This window comes from Palaemon carinicauda, chromosome 3, assembly GCF_036898095.1.
Source record: "Palaemon carinicauda isolate YSFRI2023 chromosome 3, ASM3689809v2, whole genome shotgun sequence".
NCBI lineage: Eukaryota > Metazoa > Arthropoda > Malacostraca > Decapoda > Palaemonidae > Palaemon > Palaemon carinicauda.
In genome coordinates, this window is record NC_090727.1 from 154,009,633 (window position 1) to 154,032,928 (window position 23,296).

A 23,296-nucleotide genomic window follows, 5' to 3' on the forward strand; every position below is an offset into this window, starting at 1 on the left:
ATTTATGGCCTACTCTAGCTTTGTCAGGTCTATAGTCATTTCATTCTCAGGCTCTGTTCCGGCTCCGTCCCAGCTACCCCAATGAAATGCTGGACAGTTATTTTACGTTAATGTAAGGTAGACAAAATCCAAAATGGGAGCAGTGATGTAAAGTAGTTTAAAAGTTTAAAGATAAGGATCTTTACCTTCGAAGCAAATATATTAATGCAAAGTTCCTCGCTGTTACCACCTATAGACTTACTTAGGTTTTCTCTTTAAATACTGGGTACTTTGTCCCGTGATTAACTATTCATTTCACACATTAAAATAAATGAGGGAGCAAAAATACTAAAGAGGTTTAATTAACCTAATATTGATTTATTCACAATTTACATTAAAACAAAACGGACATCTTAACAAAGACAAAAATGGAATTAAAAGAGATGCAATTCAAATAATGAAAATGATGGGTTAGACACGTGGTCTGCAACAATCAAAATCAAAATAGGGTCTGGCACGTGGCCCACGTGACCCAGAGACTATGTTAGTCTCAAAAGGCAAAAAATTGTATCGAAAAAATATATATACACACAATCCCACCGCACACAGTCCGAATAGTGTAATTAGCCAGGTACCCTATAAAGTTGAAATTAGTCTAAGCTAATAAAAAATGGGGGAAAACTAAATGGCCATTGATGTAGTACCTGCACTCCTTTGAAGTTTAGTCCTATGCCCGAGATAGCTGTTGACCTGGTTGTTGCACTAATTGGCACGCTGCACTCTTGCCTGGCTCACCCCAAGAATTCTCACTGTGGCTGCAACTAGGTACACCAGGGACCTCTTCTCAATCTCTCCGACCGGCAGCAACAGGACTCGTTGGTGAGACACGTTTTGGAAGAGAGAGTGGGGTGAGCCAGAATTGGCCGGGTTCAATGACCAGGCAGGTCAGCAGGCCAGGGCAGCTCCTCGTAGAATGTGGTCGACACTACGGTCGAAGAGATCACCTGGCTTCACCTTGCCAAACAAGTGACGGTCATGATGCGCATGGTAATCCATTTGGGTTGCCATATCGGGACTTAAGGACAGGGCAATATATTGTTGAAAGGAGTGCAGAGGAGGCAGGATTTTGTACTAAATACTCAGATAAATCTTGCTGCTCTGAGGGAAGTTATATATACAATAATCCTACCTATTCTGGCTTGCTAAAAATTAATATTTAAAATGATTAATTAGCAATGGACTGGTACGATGGGCATACATCTTAAAATTAACAAACCTTAATTGGTATTGAGAAATATAAGATGCATTAATTCAGCAGTATTGAAATTGATATAAAAATTGCAGTTTTGGGAATTTAATCTCGACCCATGTAGTTTAAGGAAAGAACCAACATACGCCGTGGTTACACTAAGGCCCTCTATCGTGCGTATCTACGCTGTGACGTCACGAGCATGGCGTGCGCCACTGTCAACAAGTTTAGATTAGTTCTCCCTATGTTTCGTTAAAGAAAACTAGATGTAGGAGAGAATTTTTAAGGGGTAGCTATAGTATTAGTAGAAGAGAGCTAAAAATACGATTGAAAGAAGAAGAGTGAAGAAAATTCTTCACATATATATATGTATATATATATATATATATATATATATATATATATATATATATATATATATATATATATATATATATATATATATATATATACAGTATATATATATATATATATATATATATATATATATATATATATATATATATATGTGTGTGTGTGTGTGTGTGTGTGTGTGTGTGTGTGTGTGTGTGTTTATGTGAGCTATATAATCATATAATGTATATATAACCTACAAATATATTAGTATGTATGCAAACATATGGATATGTATGTGTATGCATGTGTGCATGCATATATGGTAAAGGTCAAAACATAGATGTATATATACATATATATCATCACCCCCTTATTAGTCCACTGCAGAACAAAGCCCTCAGTTAGGTAGTAGATTGGCCAGAGTACCAGCCACCCATTGAGATACTACTGCTAGAGAGTTATGGGGTCCTAAGACTGGCCAAATAGTACTACATAGGGTACATCTCAATGGTTACGGTTCATTTTCCCTTTGCCTACACAAACACCGAATAGTGTGGCCTATCCTCCTCCCCTTTTTTTTACATATTCTCCTCTTTTCTCATATACCTGACAACACTAAGATCACCAAACAACTTTTTTTCTCTTAAGGGGTTATAACTACTGTACTGTAATTGTTCAGTGGTCACTTTCTTCTTGGTAAGGGTAGAAGAGACCCTTTAGCTACGGTAAGCAGCTCTTCTAGGAGAAGGACACTCCAAAATCAAACCATTGTTCTCTAGTCTTGGGTAGTGCCATAGCCTCTGTACCATGGTCTTCCACTGTCTTGGGTTAGAGTTCTCTTGCTTGAGGGTACACTCAGGACACTATTTTATCTTATTTCTCTTCCTTTTTTTTGAAGATTTGTAGTTTATAGTTTATCTTAATGCTGTTACTGTTCTTAAAACATTTTATTTTCCTAATTTCCTTTCCTCACTGGGCTATTTTCCCCGTTGCAGCCCCTGGACTTATAATGTTCTGCTTTTCCAACTCGAGTTGTAGCTTAGCAAGTAATAATAATAATAATAATAACAATAATAATAATAATAATAATAATAATAATAATAATAATAATAATAATAATAATAATAATCTTCAACTTTTGTCCATTTATGGTATTTCTATGCCACACACACATACACCAACGGAGATCTATAAAAATGAAAAATTATTATCAAAAGTTCTCTATACTTAATAATGATAAACGTATCATATAAAATAAAAACGAAACAGTTAAAATAAATAACACACAAATACTATGAAGAATTACGGACAAAAGGTTGAGGAGCCGGTACAGAGATTACGAGTTCTGGAAACTACTAATACCAACACACCATTTTCAAAATTAAAGATTTTAGTTACCCCAGTGACGGCATAATCTGACTATTTATCAGTCATTAATTCATCATGAATCGTTCAAATTCACCCATATTGACCGCTGAAGCATTAGCAAGTCGTTGTAAGTATAAGTATTAACAAATTTAAGTAATGTAGCCTCCTGGTAAAGGCTAAATTCCTGGTTCCTGGTTCATAACTGGTATCCTGGTCTAATGTAAGTTCATCTTTTCCTATAGGTTGCGTCACTTTTATGTTTTTATGGACATTTTTAATCCCATTATCCCAGGATTGGGTACCTATCTAGATCCTTAGGACCCCAGGGCTGCCGCTTGCATAAAAAATGGGAGTTCTCTTGCTTGAGGGTACACTCGGCCACGCTATTCTAATTTCTCTTCTTGTTATGTTAAGGTTTTGGAGCCTTTGTATATCAGCGGACTTTATTCTAATTTCTCTTTTTGTTATGTTAAGGTTTTGGAGCCTTTGTATATCAGCGGACAGTTCCTCCAACTCTCATTAAAAATGGACACAACTAACCTAAACTTCCCCTCCCCCTAACCTAAGCTACAAGCCGTGTCCTTACCTACTTACCTAACGGGGGTGGGGCTAATGCCCCGCCCCCTTCTGCGATCCCTATTACATTACCTTATTCTTATTCAGCTGTCATCATACATACAGGTGGCCCCTATCATACGTACACCCTAAATTTTTTTATGGTTTATTTAGTAAATATTTATTTTTAATGTTACTATTCTTAATATATTTTATTTTTCCTTTCCTCATTGGGCTATTTACCCTGTTGGGGCCCCTGGGCTTATAGTGTCCTGCTTTTCCAGCTAAGGTTGTTGCTTAGCAAGTAATAATAATAATAAAAGACAAATATGTAGGATAATGTATATACAGTATGTAGTCATTTGATGTAAATTACTTGTTATTTTAGTTCATTTATATCTAGTTTTTAGACGAAGATAGGAATAACTATATATATGTGTAAGAATACAATCAAAGTGTTAAAAAAAAAGAAATTTATTATACATAAGTACAAAATAATCTGTACTGTACAATTATACATTACCTATTATTATTTATTTTTTTATTTTTTGAGTGAAGAATTCCATTATTTTTAGAATTCTAATGTTAATTTCTATCTCATGGCAGTGAACAACAGTTTACCAGTATATACAAGTGCAGACGATGTAAGCAAACACCCAGATCTAAGTCATTTATTGGAAGATCTAACTCATCACGTAACTTCGACGTACGTGACGAAATCTACGTATGCCGAGCTCTCCCATGCTACGCAGGCTATGCAGCTGGCACGGTATGTATATTCATTTGTTTTTGCTTATGTCCCTGTTTGTTGCAGTCAATAATGCTATGGCTTAAGTTTTTTAATGATAAATCATTGTATATATATGAGTTACAAACCATATATATGAGACAAAGCAAATAGGATGGAAATTACCCATAAACAACCTGCTGTAATTGACTTTATCTCATTTGTAGTTGACATCTGTAATAATTCAAAGGCGGCATTTCTTACCTCCGCCAATGAAGTTGAAAGGAGGTTATGTTTTTGCCCCCGGTTTCTGTGTGTGTGTGTTTGTGAACAGCTTCATGGCTGCAATTTTAATCATAGAGTAATGAAACTTGCAGGGATTAACTATTATGTAAAAATCTGGAAATGATTAAATTTCTTAAGGTCAAGGTCAAAGGTCAAGGTCACGGTCAAGAAAAATGTCCAATTCACGTAATCAGCCATAAGTTTGGACATTTTTGTCACAGAGCCTTCAAACTTGGTTCATATTTAATGAGGATTTCTTCTTGGACACTTAACAAACTAAAGTACCTACAATGAAGGCATTTGTACACTTATGGCTTCTTTTAAAATTGCTATATACCAAATTTTGTATGGCATAATTTTCAAGTGCAATGCTCATCTTACTAGACGTCTGTGTTCTCATCTATGTATTTTAACCTTTTTAACTTTCTTTTCCCCAGGCTGAAGTATTTGCAAGAGAAAACGTTTCGCCATTTGATTTATGCAGTTGTTTATAAGAAAGACGGTTCGTTGAAGCAAAAAAAGGCAAGTAAATTTTAAACTTCCATTGGAAGTTTACTTGAGAAAAATTATGTGAATTAATTTAATCTTTTGCTTGACAATGTGCATGTTTTATGAAAATAGGATATGATATCTTTAGATATACAGTATGCACAATCAAATACTGTAATGAAATCTGGTATGCAATATAGACCCTGTAATGTAGCCTACATTTGAAATTGTATTATTAGCATTTTTTTTATAGTATTCAACAGCAAAGTGCTTCTTGTCCAAAAAAGAAAACCTAGCAAAAACAACAACTTTTTACCTCCGCCAATGAGGTTGGAAGGAGGTTACGTTTTACCCCCTGTTTTTGTGTGTGTGTTTGTTTGTGAACAGTTTCCTGGCCACAGTTTTAATCAAAGAATAATGAAACTTGCAGGGATTAACTTATGTAAAAAGCTTGAAATGATTAAATTTTAAAAGGTCACGGTCATGCAAAATGTCCAATTCATGTAAACAGCCATAAGTTTTGACATCATTGTCACAGAGACTTCAAACTTGGTTCATATTTAAGTGTATAAAAATCCACACCAATTAATGCATGTTAAGGTCAAAGGTCAAGGTCGAGAAATAAGCTGCCGTGGCGGAAGTCTGCGCTCTACTGAGTGCCCTTCTAGTTTAATTTGTTTTCTTCTTCTCCATTGCTTTTTCACACTGGGTTACTTTCCCTACCACGGTTCAGTGTCTTGTAGTTTTATTCTTTTCCAATTAGGACACTAGTCTATTGTATTTATTGAATTAAACAAGTTATATCAAAGCAATAAATGAATACTAGAGGAATTTTTCTGGGCGAATGCTTGGTGACTGAATTAGCAAGTGTTGTACAGCATGTTTTAATTGAGTCAAGTAATATTCTTTGTGTAATCCTTCCATCGCACGGTACAGTATACCGTGGGCTATGCTTTAGCATGGTCTTGATTAACAGATAAACCTGAATAATACAAAAAAGTGAATGCACTTTAAAAGCCTTGCATTTCCTGAATCTAATATCTATTCGTACCTGAAATACAAACCAGCAGTTAGACAACAGGTGGGAGAGAAGACGAGGAGCCCTGGCCCCTCACCTTACATAACCAAGAATGAAGTGTCTAGAACACGATCTCTTTCGGACTTCGTGAGCTGATCCGTAATGCTTACGCCTTGAGTGGCGAGAGGGTCGAGTTACCGGGTAGTACCAGAACTCGCGAAGTCGCAGCTAGGCCCTACCCTCGGCCAAGTATTGAAGGATGGAGGGAATATGCATTAGACCACTTTCAGAAGTACCCACAGGCTCCGTAATGCCATTCCATTTGGTTTGTGGTAGCTGCTCAAGTAGTTGTGTAGCAAGCCCATATGGGATAGCAAGCATTTTATCTATGATAACATACAGATATGAATCTCTCTTTGGGCCAAAGAGTCGAAGCATTACTTGTTGGATCCGACTTGATGCTGGTAAACTTCTTAGCTCCATTCTTTAAAAACTAGAAAAGTTCTCCATCCTCCTTAATTGAGGGGAAGATGGTGGAATATATATTATCCCGGTGACCATCATACTCCAGGTATATTATTCAGGGCTGCCATACCTTTCAGGGGAAGGAATCTCTCCTTTGACTACATACCATTCTTCTTGCATAGGCCAGGCCCAATTTTATCCTATCTATCCTAATGATGGACAAATAGGAGATTGGTGGAGTCATTTACTTTGCTCCCGTATGGGACGAGGTAGACTGACATTTCCAGGAGTGAGAAGAACCAAACAGTTTAGTTCTGGGGGCACTTCCAACCCACCAAGCATTGAGTCGTGATATTGAAGAAGATAGTTGAGTAGCCTCTACACTCATCTATTGTGTAATAGAATATTTTTCTATGTCTAGATATGAAATCTGTATTCTAAATTTATATTATCTATTAATATCAGCCCTATTTTAAACAGCTTTTTTTCATCCTGCAATCATTTTTTCCTCGTTTAGGGCTTTGAGGAAGTCGACAAAGCTGTGGCACTGGCAGAGATTCAGAATCATCTACAACTCATCTCCTGGAACAGCGAAAATGACGAGACAACCAACGCATCCTCAGATACTTCGCTGAAACAGGTATAGTGTTTTACTTTCTAGTTTTGATATTGTAGAGAATACAGTACAGAACTGTATTCTGTATTCAAAGCAGTTTATACATTTGTTGATTTTGGTTAGCTATTTTCCCAGACCTGTAATATGTAGCTATTGTCTGTTGAATGATGTACTACTTCAGGCAAGCTATATTCTATTTCTATTATATGCTTGGCGACAGAAATAAAAATAAAGGCTAGTTTTTTAATCCAATAGATGAAATTTTCCATGTGGTTACATAGGGCCATTTTCTGTTCTAGCTAGAACATCTCATGCGTTTTTGACTTAATATTGCTGGATTGTTAGAAAAACTCACTTTCTTCATCTATGTTGCATGTTAAAGTAACTCTACATTAGGCTTGCAGTACAGAATTCTCACTTAATCTTGTATTGCAAGAACAAAACTGAGCATGGTGTTGAAGCATTTATAGAATTTGTAGTGTAGATGCATTCTATATACAGACGTCTTTGATCCTTTCAGTTCGTATTTGGCATCACCCCGGATGTAATTAATGCACATTCTGAAGTGGTCAACTTGAGTAAATATAACAGTGGAATCACTACTGCAGTTGAGAGTCAATTGACTGATGAGTGGATGAGAATTGCAGGGTTCCACAACCCTACTGGTAAGTTTGAAATATGCTCAACAGCAATGTTAACCCTTTTACCCCCAGGCTATTTGGAAATTTCCAACCCTTAACTCCCAAGGGGTTATTTTTTTCCCAGCACATTTTGCAGTATATTTTTTTTAAATTGCTCTAACAGCCTTAATTTTTGTCATAGAGAGGTCAGGTTGGTCTCATTCCCTTGGAAAATGCCTGAATTTTCTAAAAACAAATTATAAAAAATATGAAAAAAAAATTTTTATAGCATTTTTTTTTGCAAGGACGTACCGGTACGTCCATGGGGGTAAAGGGATGGCTTTTGTGAAACGTACCAGTACGTCCTTTGGGGGTAAAAGGGTTAATTAGCCAGTGATATTTTGTAAAAAGAAGTGGAAGACCCAGGACTACGTGGCTGAGGGCTGTGAAATGTGAAGTAGAAGGTAATGAATGAAGAAGTATTGATTTAAGAGCTCAAGGTGGAGACGACTGACGAAATCTAACCGAGGCCCTTTACGTCAATAGGCATGGGAGATGATGATGATGATGACTTTGTAAATTATGCATTTTTATACAATGCAATTCACAGATTTACTGTGATCTGCATCTGGGAAACTTTGAAGAATTCACCAAATGAGAATTTATTAGATTGAGATTGAACATGTTATTGGGGTAAGAAACATCTTGCTTTCATGTTCAATTAATTTAAAGTTTGTTCTATAAGTAAACATTCCAACATGCCAAAAGTTTAATACTTTTAGGTATGATGAGGCAAAATACTGTAATTTGTAAGTATTCTTTTATACTCCGAAGTTAACCTAAGTTATTCTTTTATGAAATTATATCATCATCATCATCATCTCCTCCTACGCCTATTGTCGCAAAGGGCCTCGGTTAGATTTCGCTAGTCGTCTCTATCTTGAGCTTTAAAATCAATACTTCATTCATCATCTCCCACTAAACGCTTCATAGTCCTCAGCCATGTAAGCCTGGCTCTTCCAACTCTTCTAGTGTCTTGTGGAGCCCAGTTGAAAGCTTTTTTTTACTTCCAGGGTTTGGGAGTTATGATGTCGAAGAAATGTTCCAGATTCCAAAGAGTCTTGAAGCTCTGTTGCAAAGCATAAGTGGAGAAAGACAGAAATTGATGCTTAGTATCACTCAAACGGATTACCTTTTTCTACAGGTGAGATATTTCCCCGATTTATTGTTTTATTTTGTTATGAATAAAATGACGGTGTTCATTGATAAATTTTGTTTGTTCCGTAACCGAAATACAAACCACGCTATTTACAAAGGGTTTACTTTTAGCGCAGCTGAAATGACGAGCCAATAGTTTTTAACGAGGGTTAATTACCCCCGCGCTAGTTAGCGGGGGGTGGGGAAGGGTAGCTTGCTACCCCTCCCCCCTCCACACACCGGTGACTTGCTTCACTTCACTTTTGGCTCGGCGGTGATCAGACGTGTCTGTTCATCGCCTTCGCTGACAGCCTTTAATTTTCTTCTTTTTCTTTACAGCTTGTGTGATTGGTTGGAAGTTGACCTTCAGTTATTTTCTTTTATTTAATATGCGGACATGCCCAGGAGTTGCCGGCCGTCCTTGTGGGACTTTCATGTCGGACGTGAGTACGGATCCTCACACCCTCTGCCCTCAATGTCGGGGCCGACGGTGCGACCAGGATAACATGTGCCGTGAGTGTAGGGAGTGGTCTGCCTCCCAGTGGGAGAGGTTTGGCCGTCGGCGTAAGAAGAAGTCCAAGAGAGACCGTTCTCCTCCGGGGTTAGCCTTGAAGGAGGAAGGTTCTCGGGACTCTTCTTCCGCCGCCCAAACCTCCTCCGAAGCTCCCCCTCGTCCGCCTCCTAAGGAGAGTCGTCCGAGTGGGAGCGCAGGCCCTTGTTCTGTTTCCCTACCTTCGGTGGGGGGAGAGGGCGTCGCCTCCCATAGCGAGGCGGTTCCCCCTCCTCCTCCGGGGGAGGTTATTGATAATAATACTTTATCCAGTGATGATCTGTTGCAGATTTGGTCGTCCCTGGGGCTTAAGGGCTTGCCCTCCAGGGTCGCTCTTATTGACCTTGTCTCGTTGGGGGCCGCTGTTAAACAGTCGCCGGTGGTAGCGGAGGTAGACCCTCTGTCTATTGTCGACGTCGTGGTGACAGAGGCCTCCGACGTGGCTGGGCCTTCCGACGCAGGTGCTGTTGCTGGTGATGGTGCTCTAGGCTCTCCTCCTCCTTCCGTGCATCCTTCGAAGGGGGAAGTGAGTCCTTCGGTCTCGACTGCTGCCCAGCTTCCTTCTGAGGGAAGTGTTTTGAAGGAGACTCCCCTTCGGAGGACCGATGGTCCCGACGATCTCCCCCGAGGCCGCCTCCGCCGTAAGGCTCACCGCCCTCTACGCCACAAGGGCCTCCCTTCCCCTTACAGGGGGACTAAGAGGCGCCTTTTTGGGTCTTCGTCCTCCGGGGGGGACTCTCCTCGTCAGCCTCAACCGACTACTCCGCCCTCCTTGAACCTCTCTGCGGACCGCTCTCCATCTCCTGCCGGATCTTCGCCTTCTGGAGAACTCGTCACCCGACGGGCAACGGTCCCTTCGGGGCTAAGGGATTCTTCCCTTACGCGAGCAGGGCCAGCGCACAAGCGCTCTCCTGCTCGCCAGCGATCTCCTGCTCGTCGACGATCTCCTGCTCGCCAAGACTCTCCTGCTCGCCGACGCTCACCTGCTCGTCGGCTCTCTCCTGAGGTTCGCCCCCCTCGCCAGCGCTCTCCTGCTCGTCAGCTCTCTTCCGAGCGTCAGCGCTCATTTGAGGACCATCGCCCTGCGGTCTCTGACCACCCTTTAGTTCCTGCTGAACTCCCTGCTCACCATCGTGTGTCAGAAACACATGTTCGCCAACGCGCCAGCGATCTTCCCGTTCCTGCTCGTGAACCTATCCTCTCACAGGACACGCGTCGACCTTCTGCTCGCCAGCGATCACCAGCTCGCCAGCGATCACCAGCTCGCCAGCGATCACCAGTTCGCCAGCGATCACCTTCACATGCTGCCCGCCATCGCACGAACCTGCATGATCGCCCGCTTACGCATGCTGCTCCTCATCGCAATACCCTGAACGATCGCCCTCCTGCGGATGCTGATCACCATCGCACAACCCTGCACGATCGCCCGCTTACGCATGCTGCTCGCCATCGCACAACCCTGCACGATCGCCCGCTTTCGCATGCTGCTCCTCATCGCAATACCCTGAACGATCGCCCTCCTGCGGATGCTGATCACCATCGCACCCTTTCACGCGATCATTCACCTGCGCATGCTGCTCGCCATCGCACAACCCTGCACGATCGCCCGCTTACGCATGCTGCTCCTCATCGCACAACCCTGAACGATCGCCTTCCTGCGGATGCTGATCACCATCGCACCCTTTCACGCGATCATTCACCTACGCATGCTGCTCGCCATCGCACAACCCTGAACGATCGCCCGCTTACGCATGCTGCTCCTCATCGCAATACCCTGAACGACCGCCCTCTTGCGCGCAATCATTCACCTTCACATGCCGCTCGCCATCGCTTACCATCACGTGATCATTATCGCCAGCGATCTTCTTCACCTACGCGGCAGCACGATCCCTCGCCGTCGCGCCATCGCTTGCGTTCGTCGCCTCGGACACGTGTTCCTTTACCTGCCCACCCTCACGCCCACTCGCCTGCGCGCCCGCGTGATCGCTCGCCTGCGCGCCCGCGCGATCGCTCGCCTGCGCGCCCGCGCGACCGCTCGCCTGCGCGCCCGCGCGACCGCTCGCCTGTACGCCCGCGCGATCACCCGCGCAACCATTCGCCTTTGCGCGACCGTTCACCCTCGCGCGACCATAGTTCGCGGCGAATTCCACAGCCGGTGGTAGCAGCAGGGACGCGTGCTCCTAGACGGCACTCGGGATCACCTCCATCCAAGCACAGGTTGGTATTGCAGGACGAGGACAGGTCATTACAGCATTCTTCCCCACCTTCTTTTCAGGCAGGTACCGTCGTGTCCACTCCAAAGGATCGCCTGATCCCTTTCACCTTAGCGAGGATTTCGGACTCTGTGTCCTTTGAGCAGCAGACTTGGTTTGGTCCGCTGGCACGGGCGTTAGTGAGGGTTATGAAACCAGCACTCGCCGGCCAGGGTAACAAACCAGCGGCTGTCTCTCCTTCGCTGAAGAGAAAGAGAGGAGTGGACTTCGTGGTGACTTCCCCCAGGGCGAAGTTGGTTCCCAAGAGGTCGGTCTCGAGGGTCCCCTCTCCTGCACGAGTACTCTCTCCTTCTCCCGTGGACGAGGCCTTTCCGTCCTCAGGTGAGTCCAGTGGACCGGTAGTCTTCCCCCCGGCACCAGGGGGGGAGACTTCGCTTCAGGCAGGAGAATTGTCTCGTGAGGAAGGGGCCCCTCGAACCTCGTTGTTGGGATCCTGTATCCCTCCTAGGAGGGAGCCCAAGGATTCCAAGACCATCCCTAAATCCTCTGCAAGGATTCGACAGGAACCCATGACTACCCAGGGGAATGTCCACGTATCACCCCAGGAAGAGATTCCTGGGGCAGGAGACTTAGCTGCCAGCCCACAGGGAGGAGAACAGCAAGAGTCCGAACATGCCTTCTGGCAGGTCCTAAGCCTGATAAGGCAACTTAACAGTCTTACGGATCCAGTCATCCCCCCCCGTGAAGGCAAAGACACAATTCTGGATGAAGTGTTCGACGTTCGGAAGGCCCCTAAGACCAGTGCAGCTCTGCCCTGGTCTCGGGGGCTGAAGAGTGCCAGAGCTAGGGCCAATGCTCAGCTCGCACTTCTTGCCTCCTCCAGTCGTTCCACTGCCGGGAACAAACTCATCCCTCCTCCTCGCCTTCAGCAGAGGAGGTATTTCGAGATCCTGGGTGAGCACAACCTCGCTCTTCCGCTCCATCACTCTGTGGAGGAGCTGGCGAAGGGAGTTCCCTTGGAGAAACTCTCTGCCCGGCAGGTGTCGTTCTCGGCGGCAGAGATCCTTAACCACGAGAAGGTCGCTAAGTGTGCCATGCAGGCCACTTCGTGGCTGGACTTCTGGTTAGGATCTCTGGGCATCCTATTGCGATCTGAGGACTTGTCCAAGGAGACCAATAGGAAGGCCCTAGAGACCTTCTTGCTCTCGGGCACCCGCTCCATCGAGTTCTTGGCGCACCAGGTTACCACCCTGTGGGCCAACTCGGTGTTGAAGCGTCGCGATGCTGTGTCCGAGAGATTCCATCCGAAGGTCCCCGCCGTAGATGTGTGTAGGCTCCGACATGCCTCCCTCCTGGGGGAGAGCCTGTTTGAGCCTCAAGACTTGGAGCGAACGGCTGAGAGGTGGAGGAAATCCAGCACGGACTCCCTCCTCCACAGGGCCCTTACAACTCGGCCCTATAAGCCTCCAGCCCCGCCACAACAGCAGCAACAGCCTCGTAAGGCTCCAAAACAGGCACCGGCAGCTAAGAAAGTGGTGTCTAAGCCCCAGCCCTTTCCAGCCAAGGTCAAGAGGGGTGGTAAGTCCTCCAGGGGAGGCAAGACTTCTAGGGGTGGCGGCCGCGGCCGCAAGCCCTAGGGGTGGCAGTCCCCCTGCGTGTCCACCTGTGGGGGGATGCCTTCAGCGTTGCGTCCGCAGGTGGCAACATCTCGGGGCCGATGCTTGGACGATCTCGGTGATCGGCCAAGGTTATCGCGTCCCGTTCACGTCATCTCAACCTCCCCTGACAGCGAATCCAGTGTCGTTGAGCTCCTATGCCATGGGATCGGCAAAGGGGCTGGCCCTTCAGGCCGAAGTCAAGACCATGTTCGAGAAGGGTGCTCTCCAGGAGGTCGTGGACGGCTCTCCAGGCTTCTTCAGTCGACTCTTTCTTGTAAAGAAGGCTACTGGAGACTGGAGACCCGTCATCGATCTCTCGGCTCTGAACAGGTTTGTCAAACAAACCCGGTTCAGCATGGAGACAGCAGACACAGTCAGACTTGCGGTGAGACCACAAGACTTCATGTGTACACTGGATCTAAAGGATGCGTACTTCCAGATCCCAATCCATCCGTCTTCCAGGAAGTACCTGAGATTCTGCCTAGACAACAAGATCTACCAGTTCAAGGTGCTGTGTTTCGGTCTCTCCACAGCTCCTCAGGTGTTCACCAGAGTGTTCACCCTGATTTCGACTTGGGCGCACAGGAACGGCATTCGTCTCCTTCGTTACCTAGACGATTGGCTGATCCTAGCAGACTCGGAGTCGACCCTTCTTCGACACCGAGACAGGCTTCTAGATCTTTGCCAGGATCTGGGGATCGTGGTAAACCTCGAGAAGTCCTCTCTGCAGCCGTCCCAGCGACTGGTTTATCTAGGCATGCTAATAGACACCAATCTCCACAAAGCCTTTCCATCAGACGACCGGATAGCAAGGCTGAGGAGGGTGGCGGAACCTTTCCTCAGGCGAAAAGAACTCCCCGCCCAATCGTGGTTGCGTCTCTTGGGCCACCTATCCTCCCTGACCCGTCTGGTTCCAAACAGCCGCCTCAGGATGAGATCCCTTCAATGGCGGCTCAAGTCCCGGTGGAATCAAGGATCCGATTCCCCGGACACTCTGATCCCAATGGGGTCTCTGGAACAGACGGACTTGCGGTGGTGGCTGGCCGACGAGAACCTGCGAAAGGGAGTGAGTCTTCTCGTCCTTCCCCCGGAATTGACTCTGTTTTCGGACGCGTCAAAAGAAGGGTGGGGGGCGCACGTTCTGAACCAGAGGGCCTCAGGCCTTTGGTCAGAATCAGAAAAGTGCCTACACATCAACCTGCTAGAATTGAAGGCCGTCTTTCTGGCCCTTCAACAGTTCCAACGGTTCCTGGCGGGTCACTCCGTGGTGGTGATGAGCGACAACACCACGGTAGTGGCTTATATCAACAAGCAGGGAGGCACTTTTTCGCAACAGCTATCCCATCTTGCAGTAGAGACTCTGAGGTGGACCGAAACCCACTCGATAACACTATCAGCTCGCTTCATTCCTGGCAAGAGGAATGTGCTCGCCGACAGTCTGAGCAGGGCTTCGCAGATAGTGAGTACCGAGTGGTCTTTGGATCCTCAGATAGCCAACAAAGTCCTGACTTTGTGGGGTTCCCCGACGGTGGACTTGTTCGCGACAGCCTTGAACTTCAAGCTGCCCCTGTACTGCTCACCAGTCCCGGACCCCAAGGCACTCTGGCAAGATGCTTTCCAGCAACGGTGGGACAACATCGACGTGTATGCCTTCCCACCATTCTGTCTGATGAGAAGGGTGCTCAACAGGACCAGACTATCGGTCAACTGTTCCATGACTCTAGTAGCTCCGCTATGGCATCACGCGGAATGGTTTCCGGACCTTCTGCAACTCCTGACGGAACTCCCAAGGGAGCTTCCTCCACGACACGAGCTTCTCAGACAACCCCACTCCGGTGTCCCTCACAGGGCCGTAGCCTCGCTTCGACTTCACGCCTGGAGACTATCCAGCGTCTCCTCGCGGAGAGAGGCTTTTCGCAACAGGTTGCGGAGAGAATGTCTCGGCACCTGCGAAGGTCCTCTGAGGGAGTCTACCAAGCGAAGTGGAGAGTCTTTTGTGGTTGGTGTCGTGGAAGGGGTATCTCTCCACTCGATGCCACTATTCCAGCAATAGCGGACTTCCTTGTGTATCTGCGAGAAGAAATGCGCCTTTCTGTCTCGGCAGTGAAAGGCTATCGCTCAGCCTTAAGCTTGGCCTTCAGATTGAAGGGCGTGGATATTTCTTCATCGCTAGAACTCTCTTTACTCATACGTAGCTATGAGCTTACCTGCCCCCAGTCGGAAGTGAGACCCCCTCCTTGGAACGTGGTTCGAGTTCTCAGGTCTCTCAAGAGACCTCCCTTCGAGCCATTACGCCAGGCCTCCGATCGCCACCTGTCTTGGAAGACGGCTTTCCTACTCGCCTTGGCCTCGGCCAAGCGAGTTAGTGAACTTCATGGTCTCTCGTACGACATCGCCCATTCAAGGGGATGGGGGGAGGTAACGTTCAGGTTCGTCCCTGAGTTTGTGGCCAAGACTCAGAATCCTGGAGTGCCGGATCCTCGGTTCGACTCTTTCAGGATCGCGAGTCTCCGTTCTGTAACAAACGACCCAGACCAGCTGCTACTATGCCCAGTGAGGTGTCTGAGGTACTACTTGAAGAGAACGGCTGCAGTCCGTCCTCATGTGCGAGCTTTGTTTGTGAGCACAGGCAGGACAAAGAGGAGGGTCACAAGGAACACCATCTCTGCTTGGATTCGAAGGGTTATCCACCATGCCCTGAATCCTGACCCTCCTCCGTCACGTCGCCCTCGGGCCCACGATGTCAGGGGTATTGCTACATCCCTGGCCTTCAAGAGAAACTTCTCTGTGACGCAGGTACTTCAAGCGGGGGTCTGGAAGCGTCAAACGACCTTCACAGCCCACTACCTGCAAGACGTGACCCACAGGAGCCTCGATACGTTCTCTATCGGCCCTGTGGTGGCTGCACAACAGCTGGTCTAACCTCAGGCTCCTTTTTGGACAAGTAGCAGTAGGTTGAGGGCGTTGTTACCCGGTCTTAGTCTGTGTGAATGAAAGAGTATGTCTGACCCTTACTTCTTTCTTCATTCTCCCCTCTCTTGGGGAAGCAGCATCCTGGTCCTCGCATAGCTGACCTCGACCTCTGCAGGTAACCCATGCTTCTTTGTGCTCCTAGTATTAAGCTTAATACTGTTGCGTCTCCCATACCCTGACGAGGTGGTATGGGGAACGTCCTATCCTAGAATTCCTATCTGAAGGTCTCAAGGTCAACTTCATAGGACGAGTCACACTCTCCTCCTCACACTACTTATGTAGGCCACTCGTTCCTAGCGATGCTAGGAACCTGTGAGGTACAGGGGCTCCCTCTCTCTAGTGCTGCTCACTAAGGGATCGAGCCCCCGGGCAAGCCGAAGTCAGTAAGGCTGGGGACTTTCCACCCTTCCTAAGGGGTAAGTCACCCTTTGTAAATAGCGTGGTTTGTATTTCGGTTACGGAACAAATGACAAATTCGAAGATAATTTGTATTTTTCCTAACCATACAAACCTTAGCTATTTACACATATGTGCCCGCCATCCCTGACCCCCAAGTCAAGTCCTACCTCTAAGTGAAGTGAAGCAAGTCACCGGTGTGTGGAGGGGGGAGGGGTAGCAAGCTACCCTTCCCCACCCCCCGCTAACTAGCGCGGGGGTAATTAACCCTCGTTAAAAACTATTGGCTCGTCATTTCAGCTGCGCTAAAAGTAAACCCTTTGTAAATAGCTAAGGTTTGTATGGTTAGGAAAAATACAAATTATCTTCGAATTTGTCATGTTTGATTATATATATCAGTACCAGCTGAAATCGGTTGAGTCCCTTGTTAGGCTGGGAGGAACGTAGAGAGTAGAGGTCCCCCCCCCCTTTTTTTTTTTTCATTTGTTGATGTAGGCTACCCCCCAACATTGGGGGAAGTGTATATGTATGTGTATTATATATTTACCTATGCTATAGTTTTTATTGAAGAAATATAAAAGAATGCATGTTGCAAATGAAATTTAAGGGGTCTATCTTATAGAATTATTACCTTCGCTAATGAAGTTGGAAGGAGGTTATGTTTTACCCCCTCTGTGTGTGTGTGTGTGTTTGTGAACAGCCTCCTGGCCACAATTTTAGTCGTAGAGTAATGAAAATTGCAGGGATTAACTGTTATGTGAAAAACTGCAAATGATCAAATTTTGTTATAAGGTCAAGGTCACGGTCAAGGTAAATATCCAATTCACGTAATCAGCCATAAGTTTGGACATCTTTGTCACAGAAACTTCAAACTTGGTTCATATTTGAGTGTATGGAAATCCACGCCAATTAATACATGTTAAGCTCAAAGGTCAAGGTCAAGCAAAAGGTCGAGGAATAAGCTGCCGCGGCGGATGTCTGCCCTCTACTGAGCGCCCCTCTAGTTAGGATTATCTTAGTACCCAAGCAGAGGTTTTGTTATAGATGAAAATTGGCACAAGTTGAATAATGTTGAACAGCTTAGTAGGAAATGACCACTATGAAATATTGAAAATTATAAGGCTAAAATGAAGGCTATTGTGCTTAAAAATGAATATTGCAAAGACCATTTGGTAATATCCAGTGCACAACAAAAGGGTCTCTGTGAGTGGTTGCCAAGCATTACACTTATTAACCCTTTTACCCCCAAGCTATTTGGAACTTTCCAACCCTTAACCTCCAGGCTTTTTTTTTTTTAAGCACATTTTTCAATATATTTTTTTTAAATTGTGCTAACAGCCTTAATGTTCGTCATAGACAGGTCAGGTTGGTCTCATCATTTTGGAAAATGCATGGTTTCTCATAAAGTTATCAAAAATATTAAAAAAAATGTAAACAGTTTTTTGCAAGGACGTACAAGCACGTCCATGGGGGCAAAGGGATGAGTTCTGTGAAACGTACCAGTACGTCCATTGGGGGTAAAAGGGTTAATTCATCAGTGCTCGGTATCAGTCAACGAGTCACCTGATTATTTCAGGTACGTGATCATCTCGTGGAATACGGAAACCTCTTGGAAATGATGATGGTGAAGCAGAGATTCTGTCAGTACTCTACAAAACACGCAGAAAGTATTTATGTACAGCTGTCTGCATTGCTTCTCAAGTTGAGGTAAGTTTCTGTACTGTACCGTCCGATTGAAGTTGAGGTAAGTTTCTGTACTGTACCGTCCGATTGAAGTTGAGGTAAGTTTCTGTACTGTACCGTCCGATTGAAGTTGAGGCAAGTTTCTGTACTGTACCGTCCGATTGAAGTTGAGGTAAGTTTCTGTACTGTACCGTCCGATTGAAGTTGAGGTAAGTTTCTGTACTGTACCGTCCGATTCATAGTACTAGATATGTCGTTAATTCTAACAGTGACCATAGTTGTTTTGGCTAATTTTTTTTTTCATGGCCGAATGGCTTTCCTGTCGCCAACCCTCCCCATTTACTTTGGCTTGGGACTGGCACCAAGTTGAGGCTGGCTGGCCCCCTCAGTGGCTGGGTCACTGTTAGAATTAACGACATACCTAGTACTATGATGGAAATGGAGGTACAGGGAATGAGAAGGAGAGGGAGACCAAAGTGAAGGTGGGTGGACTGTATCAAGGATGACCTTCGATCAAAGGGATTAACCGGTGATGAAGTGCGGGACAGAAGTAGATGGAGAAAGCTGACCAGAAACATCGACCCCACATAGAAGTGGGAAAAGATGTAGACAAAGAAGAAGTTAATTCTAACAGTGTCGACTTCTCCATCGTAGGGCTGTATAGTATAGTACACTGTAATCTTGAAGTTTTATTCCAGCTGTGATCAGGTTGTGGAATGATCTTCCTAATCTGGTGGTAGAAGTAGTGGAATTTTAGAAGTTCAAACTTGTTGCAAATGCATTTCTGTTGAACAAGTTGACGAAGGTCTCTTCCTAGTTTATATAAGACAGAATCTATTTTAATGTTGTAACTGATCTTAAGATATTTTATATTTTTATTTATTAACTACCTCTCATATGTAATTTATTTGTTATTTTTTTATTTCATTTCCTCCTTTGGCTGCTTTCCCTGTTAGATCCCTTGGACTTGTAGCATCCTGCTTAACCAATTGGTTTTGTAGCTTAGCTAGTAATAATAGTAATAATTTGGGTGCCTACTCTTCAGTTAGTTAAAGTATTATGCATACTCGAACAAAGGCTTTGATTTTAGAATATACAACATAAATGCATAATTGTATCCTCATGTAATACTAGCCTCCTGGCTAGTACAGTGGTATGCGTCTTTGCCTAGCATTTGCATAGCAAGAGATCGATCCCTGCCCAGGACCGTGAGCTTAAGCTGTTTACTGGGGAGGCTACTGCTGTGGTAGGGCACCACAATGGGAGGTTGGGCTTGCTCGGCTGACGTTCTGGTAAGCATCTATTCTGATGGAACTGAAACCAGTCACCTTTTAATCTTTAATATAAGAAATATAAGCGGAGGGTACGATTAAGTGCGTGTTATAATTCAGAACAATTATCCTCTTTGTTTTCCAGGTGTATGGAACTGGAGATATTATTGAATACCTACACAAGCAGTTTAGTACCAGCTCTCAGGCATATTCACAATCACATCAGCGAAAGGATACCAGTTGCCGAGAGGAATCTGGCACGATTGAAACTTGAGCTCGGCAGCTTCGGAAAGTTGGATTCAAGATTCAAATCGCTCTTAGTGGAATATGCGCAACTGCAAGGGGATATTGAGATGTATAGATCTACCATCAAGAAGTGATGAACAATTTCTAGTTTAGAAATGTTTGATTGTTAACCCTTTTACCCCCGGGCTCTTTGGAAATTTCCAACCCTTTTACCCCCAGGCTATTTGGAGATTTCCAACCCTTTTACCCCCAGGCTATTTGGAAATTTCCAACCCTTTTACCCCCAGGCTATTTGGAAATTTCCAACCCTTTTACCCCCAGGCTTTTTGGAAATTTCCAACCCTTTTACCCCCAGGCTCTTTGGAAATTTCCAACCCTTTTACCCCCAGGCTATTTGGAGATTTCCAACCCTTTTACCCCCAGGCTATTTGGAAATTTCCAACCCTTTTACCCCCAGGCTCTTTGGAAATTTCCAACCCTTTTACCCCCAGGCTATTTGGAAATTTCCAACCCTTTTACCCCCAGGCTATTTGGAAATTTCCAACCCTTTTACCCCCAGGCTATTTGGAAATTTCCAACCCTTTTACCCCCAGGCTATTTGGAAATTTCCAACCCTTTTACCCCCAGGCTCTTTGGAAATTTCCAACCCTTTTACCCCCAGGCTCTTTGGAAATTTCCAACCCTTTTACCCCCAGGCTCTTTGGAAATTTCCAACCCTTTTACCCCCCAGGCTCTTTGGAAATTTCCAACCCTTTTACCCCCAGGCTCTTTGGAAACTTCCAACCCTTAACCCCCAAGGGGTTATTTTTTTCCCAGCACATTTTGCAGTATATATTTTTTAAAATTGCTCTAACAGGCTTAATTTTTGTCATAGAGAGGTCAGGTTGGTCTCATTCTCTTGAAAAATGCCTGAATTTTCTCAAAGATTTATTAAAAATCTGAGAAAAAATTTTATAGCATTTTTTTGCAAGGACGTACCGGTACGTCCATGGGGGTAAAGGGATGAGTTTTGTGAAACGTACCAGTACGTCCTTTGGGGGTAAAAGGGTTAAGAGATAACTTTTTATTTTAAACTAGGTTTGTCTATCGGTTTTCTAACGGTAGTTTTATATCAGCAATTTTATAAATTGAAAGTATACCTGGAAGGAACTTGATATGCAGATTTTCGTGCACAAATACTGTGCTGTTCATCTTCATTTACTTTGACATCATCGAATATTTCAGATCATTTTGTTAAATTATGAAAATATCTTCCTGCTTGTCAGTTAGATTTTTAAGGTTGCAAAATTTTGGCTTAATGGTGATTTTAAACTATTTGATTCTATAATGTAAAGTATAACATTCATTTTATGACTTGTCTTATCTACTGTTAAAGTGAATCTTTACAATAAATGCTCATTTTGGCCTAGGAAATGTATGAAATTTATGTTCATCCTGGTCCCATGCGTCAGAAAAATTACTTTAGAAATGGGATCTACTTACACACTTTACCGAAGTAATAAATAAGAAAAGGCCGATAACTTACTCAGAGCATGTGTTCCTCCCCAGGAACTAACTGTTGCAAAATTCGTTCCTTTTTATGTTTGCCCATTTTATTACCTCAGTAGGTGATTGTAAGACAATTACTCATTGATTTGAATTGATGCAAAAGTAGGATAAGTTTATTTTTGTGGCTATAAGGAGTTCTCAAGTCCTAAGTTGTTACTTTCGTTCTATCGAGGAATTTCATCGTATAGTCCATTTCTTCTATCGAGTCATATTTGCACCAACTCGTAACGGTGCCCTTTTAGCTCGGAAAAGTTTCCTGGTCGCTAATTGGTTAGAATTATCTTGTCCAACCAATCAGCGATCAGGAAACTTTTCCGAGCTAAAGGGGCACCCCTGCGAGTCGGTGCAAATATGCATCGCTAAAAGAAATGGACTATAGTGAGGATGCAACTTAGTCGAAGGTAGCGTTAAGGAATAAACATTTGGTATTAGTATTGCTTTATTGCTTAATTTGTTATTAATAGATCGATTGGAAGCTCTTCAGGAACATTTCTGTGATGACTTGGTGAATGAGATCAGCAAACTTTGAAATTTTAATGTCATCATCATCATCTCCTCCTACGCCTATTGACGCAAAGGGCCTCCGTTAGGTTTCCCTAGTTGACTCTTATCTTGAGCTTTTAAATCTATACTTCTCCATTCATCATCTACTTCACACTTCATAGTCCTCTTCCATGTAGGCCTGGGTCTTCCAACTCCTCTAGTGCCTTGTGGAGCCCAGTGAGATGTTTTGGAGCCCAGTTAAGTGTCATAGTCAAGAAGAAAATTAAGGTATCGTTTTAATCGACAACCCATCTTTTATAAGAAATATATACCGTACTGCAATTTACTTCATGTTTCAGAAAGTACAGTACAGTAGATGGAATGTCAATCAGTAATACAGTTGTAATAACTATAGATTATATACAGGTCCCATATTTTCTTTACTATATATGTCTAGATTTGTTAATGAAATTTTTATTTGAATAAATTATTTTACATTTGATATATTGTAGTTTGATTTTAATATTTTATTAGCCAACTTTTTTAGCTTAATTTGTGAAATGAATATTAATTTTCTACCTTAACACCAGGGTGTAGATTTGAAGCTATTGTTTAATATAAAATTGAAAAGTTTAAAAGTAAAAAAAAAAAAAAAAATAGCAAGGTAGGCATATGCCTAAAACTGAGGATGAAAATGAGGAACAATGAAATTAATATTGTAATACTCAATTAATCAATCTCAATGCAGGTTGCATCATGCATTTGCAATACTGGCTCTTCTCCAATGTACCCCAGAGTAAAAATGTACCCCTGGGGGTATATGTACCTAAGGTTGCTAACCCCTGGAGTAGAACACCACATTGGCTTTTATATTAACATTTTCATTAACGTAATTGTAGTTAAATTATTCTCCACTAATAATAAATGTGGTAAAAATAAACCATCTTATAATAACATGAGCAAAATAGAATTGTTTATAGAAGATGCTAAAAATAGACATAATAAAATCTAGAATGCCTAATGCAAAACATATGAAGTTTAAAAAAGGAAAATATATTAATAATCCAATAAAATTATATCGTTCAACTCTATAACACATTATTTTAAAATTTAGATTAGTAATAGAAGACGCCTCAAAAATGAAATGCAATAAGAAAAATATTCAATTATGGAGAAAAAAACTCGCATGAAAGACTATACCATAATAGATTGAAAACTTTATAGAAAATCTCAACAAGAGACAAATAAAACACAAGAGACAAATAAAACACAAGAGACAGAAACATAAAACATAAAAAACCCTAAATATAGAAAGATCGAGACATGAGTTACATAAATTGCATAATAGAAGACGCTAGAAGTTAAATCATA

At 43.6% G+C, this 23,296-nt stretch overlaps 1 protein-coding gene across 1 annotated transcript; it reads left to right on the forward strand.

Annotated features, from left to right (window-relative positions):
* Positions 1-2,922: 2,922 nt before the first annotated feature.
* On the forward strand, positions 2,923-22,382 carry LOC137638691 (HAUS augmin-like complex subunit 4). The gene is made up of 8 exons (XM_068371002.1): positions 2,923-3,059; positions 4,094-4,256; positions 4,937-5,021; positions 6,989-7,111; positions 7,608-7,752; positions 8,781-8,911; positions 18,271-18,401; positions 19,794-22,382. Exons 1-8 carry the CDS (start codon positions 3,008-3,010, stop codon positions 20,026-20,028), a joined length of 1,065 nt encoding a protein of 354 aa, XP_068227103.1. The 5' UTR covers positions 2,923-3,007; the 3' UTR covers positions 20,029-22,382.
* The last annotated feature ends 914 nt before the right edge of the window (positions 22,383-23,296 follow it).

Excerpts from the sequence above, each read along its gene's own strand:
- LOC137638691 (XM_068371002.1), top strand. The coding sequence starts at position 3,008 with ATGAATCGTTCAAATTCACCCATATTGACCGCTGAAGCATTAGCAAGT. Across the intron at positions 4,257-4,936 it reads CAGGCTATGCAGCTGGCACG|GCTGAAGTATTTGCAAGAGA; the intron begins GTATGTATATTC and ends TCTTTTCCCCAG. Across the intron at positions 5,022-6,988 it reads GTTCGTTGAAGCAAAAAAAG|GGCTTTGAGGAAGTCGACAA; the intron begins GCAAGTAAATTT and ends TTCCTCGTTTAG.